At 47.5% G+C, this 7,888-nt stretch overlaps 1 protein-coding gene across 7 annotated transcripts; it reads left to right on the plus strand.

The window, feature by feature from the left end:
- The first annotated feature begins 467 nt into the window (after positions 1 to 467).
- Positions 468 to 7,451, plus strand: GREM1 (gremlin 1, DAN family BMP antagonist). 7 transcript variants are annotated; one of them, XM_079955490.1, is made up of 2 exons: positions 468 to 857; positions 6,396 to 7,451. In XM_079955490.1, the coding sequence occupies exon 2, from the start codon at positions 6,397 to 6,399 to the stop codon at positions 6,958 to 6,960; it is 564 nt and encodes a 187-aa protein (XP_079811616.1). In that variant the 5' UTR covers positions 468 to 857; position 6,396; the 3' UTR covers positions 6,961 to 7,451. The 7 variants fall into 7 exon arrangements, with proteins under 7 accessions (XP_079811616.1, XP_079811614.1, XP_079811615.1 ...); XM_079955488.1 differs by lacking the exon at positions 468 to 857 and adding an exon at positions 1,995 to 2,018; XM_079955489.1 differs by lacking the exon at positions 468 to 857 and adding an exon at positions 2,861 to 3,635.
- Positions 7,452 to 7,888: the final 437 nt, after the last annotated feature.

Here is a 7,888-nt window from a genome sequence, read left to right on the forward strand (position 1 = left end):
AAACCTGGGATTATGAGGAGGAAGAGGAGGAATGGGGTGGGGAACTTTCAGGTCTCTGGCTTGTGATCCTTCTGTGCACATTTACTTGCATACAAGGACCACTGTGATTATTGGAACTTAATCCAAAGTGTGTGTGGGACGACTGCATGAAGTCAAGATCTCTCAATCTTTCCTGTATCACAAAGCCTGTGGATTGATGGTCCTGCTCCGCCCTGCTGTGCGGCAATGATTTTAGACGGTCTTTTGCTAAGAGTTCTTATTTTCGAAGTATCTAAAGCAAGCCTGGGTACCGTACACAAGATTTTGAAAGCGAGCCAAAGCCTCTTAAAGACCTCGAGCCCAACTCCAGCAGAGGCATCAGTGTCGGGAGGAGGAACCCCCCAAGAGGGGGAGACTATCGCCCGCTGTCTTTGCCGATGGGTTCCACCCCCGCCGGTCGCGCGTCCCTCAGCCACGTGGGGATGCGGGGAGCAGCCAGCGGGTCCCTCGCCCGCCAGCGTCGGTCTGACCTGGAGGCTCAGGGAGGAGCCGGGCGTCGCTTACTTGGAGAAAGGAGAGTTCTCCTCCCTGGCGGGAGTTGCTGGAAGCGTTTAGGGGGCGTATTGGGAGGCGGCCGCTGGCCAATGATCAGGAGCGCTGCTCTCAGCTGGCAGGCATTTAAATGGGAGACAGCGCGGTGCGCCTGCAATTCGGAAGCGGGGCCCGAGCTTTCCTTGCCTCTCCTTCCGATGGGCTCGAGGGACTGGGAGCAGAGCAGCAGCAGCAGCAGCAGCAACCCGAGCCGTCACCCCGCGCACTGAAGCGCCCCACGCCGGAAAGGAGCCGCGGAGCAGGACTCGCTCTCCGACCACGCGCAGGTGAGGCAGCAGCGGAAAGGATCCGGGGCTTCATTGGGAGACCGTGGGTTGCTTTACGCCGGAGTGAAGGATGGCGACTGCCGCTCTGCTCCAGGCAGGCAGGAGGCGCTGGGTTGTAGCCGCCTGGAAGCAGTAGGGTTACTCGTGGCGTAAGTGATGAGAGCCTTAGAAACTGCAGGTCAGTGTATTCTGGGAAGAATACCGACTCTGATGGGGTAGGATAACTTAAGTTAGATTTATGCCTGGCATCGTGGATAAATTGCTTTCCTGGAATTAATCCAGGAAAGCCTGTCGAATATATTCTACGAAATACCGAAGCTCTTACCTTCCCCGTATCTGTGTAACGCCTGACTGGAGGGAGGGGAGCCGCTGGAATCCCCTAACTCCCACCGCACATTTCTCATCGTTGTTTGTTTTTTCTTTTGGGTGGGGGCTTGGCTGGCTTTTGCCTCAAACGGAACTACTGGTAGAACCAATACCATTTCCACACGTGATTTATAGCGCAGCTCTGTGCATATTAACTTGGAAGTAAGGGCCATTAACTTAAATGGGGTTTACGTTCCAGTTAGTAAACATGGGGCTTCAGACCGAAGAAGTTCTCTCTCTGTGCACCTGAAATTCTAGTATTGACTCCATTCGTTGGGATGCCAGCTAAAAATGAGGATCCCTCAACCCTGCAGTAACAATCTTAGCACTTGGCGTTTTCCAAGCCCGGGTTGCTCGAGGAAACCTCCTTAAAAGCTCGTCGGTTTGCCAAGGACACTCCCACGGAAAAACAAGGGTGCTCAGGATGTGACCCAAGTCCGTCTCGTTCCCCAGTAAGCCTGTGCAGCCGCTCCCGCCTTCTCTGCGCTTCCAAAGCGACCGTAACACCCTCTTCGCGACCGGCTCTCCTCTAGGCTTTCTTGGGCGCCCTGTGGTGCCACTGCCTAATGGGATAATTTAATCGAAGGGGCCGAAAATTGCTCGCAGCCGCGATGTGCGAAGAGGGCCGCGGAAAACTCCTTTTAAAAGGATTGGCCCTTGCAAGGGGGCGGGCGCTGGCTGACCAAACGGGCTGGGCCGGCGCCTCAAAGGGGCCCTGCTGCGCGGAGGCGCCCTTAACATGCAAGCCTACTCGCAAGTAACTCCCACTGACTTCAACGGGGCTTGTCCTCCGCGGTCGCCCCCCGCTCACTAGGGCCAGTGGGGCTATTCCAGGTGCGGGGTTGGATTTGCGCAGCCCCGACGGCAACCGGCGCGCACCGCGGCGTTTGCTCCGGTGACGACGGAAAGCCGTCGGTTCTCCCTTCCCGCGAGCGGCTCTTTCCCTGCCAAGGGCGGAGCCGCCGAGGGGAGGCGGGTGTCTCCTAAGACCCCGCCGCGTGACTTACTCAAAACCAAACAAAACGCTGGCGGAGGCCTCCTGCGCCTCCGGTCGTTGGGCCCCACGGAGCAACCCTGGAAACGGCCTGTCTAGGGCGAGGCTGAGCTGAGGGCGCTGCCCTCGCTTGGCGGGGAGAAGAAGAGGCGCCACCCAGCGCGCCGCCGGCCACCCTCTACTGCGCCTCGCGCGCGGCGGCCTTCTGGGCGGCAGGACCAGAGGGAACCGCCGGGCATCTCCGAGGGGGCGAGGCGTGGTTCTCCGTTCAATACAGCAGCCTTCGCCAACCTGGGGTGCTCCAGCTGCGTGGGACTACAACTCCCATCAGCTCCAACTGGCTCTGGGTTGTCAGGAGGGAGGAGTTCAGTTTAACCCTGGAGCAACATCCCAAGAAGCGTCGTGATCAAGCCCCGTTTGAGCTCTTGTCATTGACACGCTGAAACAATGTGGGAGATAAATCCAAAAACGCATTTCCCCTTCCCCCGTTGTATATTCCCTTCTCGTTGACTAAACTTATTTTAAGCTTCCCATAAGACATGCCTCAGCCTTTCCCTATGAAAGATCTATCTTCAAATACTTTGTGCTGTATGCCTTGGCTCATGCTTCTGTACTTCCGATATGGGAAAGAACTTGGTCAGTGGTCATGAATGATTGGAGTTGTAATCTCAACAAGTTCCCCACCTCTGGTTTCTAGTCTGAGGGTGAACTGAGCATTCCTCCTTGATTTGTTTGCAGGGGAGTTAGAGAATGTTGCATCAAATGTTATCCCACACTTTGCGGGATCCCCTCACTTTTCCTTATCTGATTTGGGGGTGCCAAGCAGGTTTGCTGTGCAAAAATTGTGTATCAGCTTTAATTGCGCAACTTGGTTGAATCTCACTGGAAGCTCCCTGACTCTCTGATAACAAGGCTTTTAAGCATTTGGTGAAGGCAACCTTAAAATCTGAAAAAATCCATACTGTAAGAAATCTCCCTGCAATCCTGGGAGCACTTGTAATCTTCAATAAAGTCTTCCTTTAGACAGATTTAGAAACCTGATCTTTTGATAACATTAGAATCTCTGTCTGCAATTCACAAACCACTATCCCTCAGACAGACACAATTCTGTTAGATCTGAATCTGGAACCTGTGTGTTTCAAATCACAGTCTGTTCTCTGTCTCTCCCCCCCCCCCAAAAAAAAAAAAACACAAACTCATTCTTAAACTGTGAAACATATATTTTTAGACCTCAGAAAAATGACTGGCAGTCCCTACTTGCAAGGGAACAGACACTTGGAATACAGTTCTGGCCTTTTCATCTCTAAAAAGAAATTGCAAAGCTTCAGGACGATGCAGAAAGGAGCAACTAAACTTCATCTTTTCCTGCGAGAGGTTTAACAGAGTAGTCATATGTGTATCTGCTCATCTACTTTCAAGTAAGCCCCATTGCTTTCAGTGGGACTTGCTTCCTGGAAAGTGTACATAGCATTGCAGTCTAAAGCTCTTTAGTTTTTTAAAAAGTGAGTAAGATGGGGGCAGGCCACAAACATATCTAAAGTAGCAAGTGGTGTGGAGTCAATTCTCTTTCAAATCGCTTCAGCTTGTAGCACCTAAGGAAGGTGATGTCCTTTCCTTGCATCACCATTCAGTTGCCTAACCCACTGCATTTTGCAGTTCTTCAATCATCTGTTTGGAACTGAGAAGTTTTTACAGCTTAGGTGGGGACGTTTTCTGACAATAATGGCTGGATTGAATATGATGTATCCAAAATGGCTCTGAAGGATTGGGGATAACCCACAGAAAATATTGGGATGAGTGGGAGGTGCCTTAGCCTTAGCACTATGACGAACACAAGCCATTGAGTTGATTTGTTAGTGAAGTGATCACCTTCACCTTTAATCTTTTGTATTCATTGGTTACACAGAAGTAGTTCAAAAGCAGACAACACAGGATAGAATTTTCAGTATATAATAATATATAAACACACCACCAAACCTTTAATTTAAAAGAAGAGTCCTTGACTGCCAATGCTGTCTGCTATGCCAACCCAAAATATGAGCTTTGTCCTGAAGGCTTTTAGGTAATTGTTGCTAATAGCAATATTGGTGTTCTTACTACTCATAGACCATCTCGCTTTCATTGTGATTTCCTTTAGAGCTGTGGTCTAATGATGGATTTAAAATAGAGCCTTTACTCAAAAGTGCTCAGGTTTCAGCTATTGAACTTAACAGAAGAGAGGTTGGTCTAGGTCATTACTGAGCCCTTTGAAAGCTTACACCAAAAACTTTCTTCTGGAAATGGGATGAAGGTATGCAGGCTCTCTCCCCTAAAATGTGTGCTTTGCTCTGTGAATGTTCCTGAAATAGGAATATACTTACTGGTTCCTATTATATTTATTTACTCTAGAATTGCAAGCTAGAACTTTCAGGCAAGAACATGGCTATGTTTCTTGAGCAGGTTCAGTGTGCGTGTGTGGAAGTGTGTAATGGAATTGTTAGTCATCATTTGTATGTTTGAAATGACACTAAGTTGGAACACTCAAGTCTTTTATACTGCCAACATGTGCAGCTTCTATTTCTTCAACCTCCAAGTACATTGGCTTAGAATCTACATAGTAGTTATGAGGTCTCCCTCATTGAGTGTTGCTGCAAAATTATCACAGCAAACTTAAACATAATATAAGTATTTAAATAAAAATAAATCTGTTATCCAGCCCTAGAGTTAAAGAGTAGGGGAGGAAAATTCTTGGTTCTGGAAAATGCCTTGCTTCCAGAAAACCGGGTCAGAGCTGTTGCCTTTTCCATCTGCAACTGATCAGGAGAGGCCTTTTCGTCTCTCAGCGACAGAGAGGTGGGCTCTTGTTTTCTGACTGTAAAACGAGTCCTATTGCAAATGTACAAAAGTAATATAACTGAACTAGTTCAAAAATGATGACACAGTTGTAATCCATGTTGCATGAGCGAAAGGCAGCTGCCACAACTGTTGTTTTCCTCCCTCTTCAGTCTCCTGAGTGTGCACACCCTCACTTCAGAATCTTGAGGGTGACCTGAGCATTATGGGATGTCCTGGGGGGCTACTGTGGGAGGAAAGAATTGCCGGAAGCATGGAACTTTGTGTGAGCAGTACGCAATTCTTTTGCCTAGTTTTAGGCCCTTTGCCCTCCTTTCACTGGCGCCCTATAAGTCACAGTCCGCAGTGTTCAGTAAATCTCTCCTGAGCTTCAGCAGGGACTTTTTAGGGACTACAGGTGGGAGGAGGGGAGGGAGAAAATTTGTTTCCTGAGCCTACCATCCCTTTGTCCAACCCCATGGGTACAACTCAAAAAAATAAATGATAAGTTTACAAACTGATACAACATACAATATAACATAAACAAATCAAAGAATCAGATATGATCAGTGATTATGAAGTCACAGGTTGATAAAGTGATTTTCAATATAATCATAAGAGCACACAACTAATAGAATTATATGATGGGCAGCTGGTAAAAACCTGTTCCAGCTAAGTCTTCAGAACTGCCCATGTACTTTGAAAATCCAAATCTCTTATGAGAACATAACTATCAATGAATTGCTTTGACCATCCCTTTGACAAAGCTTCTAATTACATATGGAAAACTCAGACTCATAAGTGGATGCATTTCACATAGTATTCCCTGACAGTCCTGTAACTTATTGCAATGCCTTCTACACATGCAGGATGCAGCTGTTAAGTGTCCTAACTGGTGTTGGAATATGGGCACATATTTAACCTGTTCTGTGCCAGTTTCTCTATTTTCCTGCATGCTTTTAACCTTGAAAGCCTTGCATGGCCAGGTATCCTCATGCTGGAAGGACAGTCTCTGTCCAAATACAAACCCATTTTCCAGTTTAGGTCAAGTTAGCTGATGCTGTGGCTTATATCATATACACAACATGTTCAGACAGTGGCAACTAGGAGCCAGGTTTTTCTGTGGGCAGTCTCCTGTGATAAAATTGGCCCTTGCATTTCCAGATTTTACCTGGAGGGAAATTCCATACAGGTTGGAATCTCTCAAGTTGAAAGAGGAGGGGTTTGCTTTACTCCCTGTCCTTTTTCTCCCACTCCTGAGAGGAAGGTTGGTATTTTCACTAGCTTTGGGATAAGGGGTGATGTGATGCACTGTGTGCAACTTTTTAGTTGATGCCATGTGAAATAGATATATCCTTTCTCCCCAGGATGAGTCGCACAGTTTCTACAGTTGGTGTCCTCCTTCTGTGTGGACTTCTGCTACCCACTGCAGAGGGGAGCAAGAGGAACCGTGGAGCCCAGGGCGCCATCCCCCCGCCTGACAAGGATAAGCCCAATGATTCAGAACAGCCGCAGCAGCCGCCGTCGCCACCACAGCAGCCGGGCGCCAGGATCCGTGGCAAGGACAGAATCAAGCCTCCATCTGCTGAAGAGGTGCTGGAGTCGAGCCAAGAGGCACTGCACGTCACTGAGCGACAATACCTGAAGCGGGACTGGTGCAAGACGCATTCCCTGAAGCAAACCATCCACGAGGAAGGCTGCCACAGCCACACCATTATCAACAAGTTCTGTTACGGGCAGTGCAATTCCTTCTACATCCCCAGGCATATCCACAGAGAGGAAGGCTCCTTCCAGTCCTGTTCCTTTTGCAAACCTAAGAAACTCACCACTATGTCTGTCACACTGAACTGCCCGGAGCTTCAGCCCCCGAGGAAGAAAAAGAGGATCACGCGAGTTAAAGAATGTCGCTGTATATCCATAGACTTGGATTAGGAGGCACCGTGATGGGTGTTCCAGTTCTTGCCCTTGACTACAGACGCCCGAAACCCAATCTGTCTGAATGGGACACAAACAATAGAGAATTGCAACAAAAACAATGTATGTGTATCTGCGTGCAAGTGTGAATGCCAATACATCAGTTACAAAAGCATGCATATGGAATAGCACCACTACTTGGAGTGCAAGTTGTCACTAGTTCACCTGTGTGCTGGGGTTCCTGCGCTTCCATTTTCCACCAGCATCTGTGCCATTGACTTTTGTACCTGTTGCAAGTGAGAGCATTGATGTGCTCTAGGTCCAGTGTTATTTCTTAGAACAAAATGTTAACAGGGATGTGGTAGTAGACTTAAGATATGCCCCTTGTAATTAGTGTTCAGTAAAGGGTGCAATTATAATTGGGAATGAATGTTCAGAAGCAGCTTTGTTTGGATCGAAAAACACAGCCACTAGCATTAGAAGACTTTTTAAAGAAGGTAATGGGCAAGAGAAGGAAAAAATGAGAAAGTACAAGAATTAAGAGCAACAAGGGAAGGCAACGTGCATATTGACTCTACTGATGCTTTGAATGTACTTTAAAAACATGTTTGAGTTAAGTAATTGTCTTGGGATGCTGCATTCTTTGACTATAACTGTAGTGTTTAATTCCATCATTAGCTTTTAGGTTTGCCATAATAATTTGTCTAAAATCTGCTAATGTATATGTGTACACATCTTTTCTATCTCCATTATACTATCAGGTAATTCAGCTTAACACAGAAAGCACAATTCTACAGTGATCGTTTAGGACTTCAAATGCAATAAGCATAGAAAGCTATATATTTCAGAGCTTCAATAGGAGCTGTGTGATAGATGCTGCTTAGTCTCTGGCCCAAAGGATGCCCATTTACTTTGCCCATTTACTTTGCCCATTTACCTTGCCCAT

The sequence above is a fragment of the Podarcis cretensis genome (genome assembly GCF_951804945.1).
Source record: "Podarcis cretensis genome assembly, chromosome: 1".
Taxonomy (NCBI): Eukaryota; Metazoa; Chordata; class Lepidosauria; order Squamata; family Lacertidae; genus Podarcis; species Podarcis cretensis.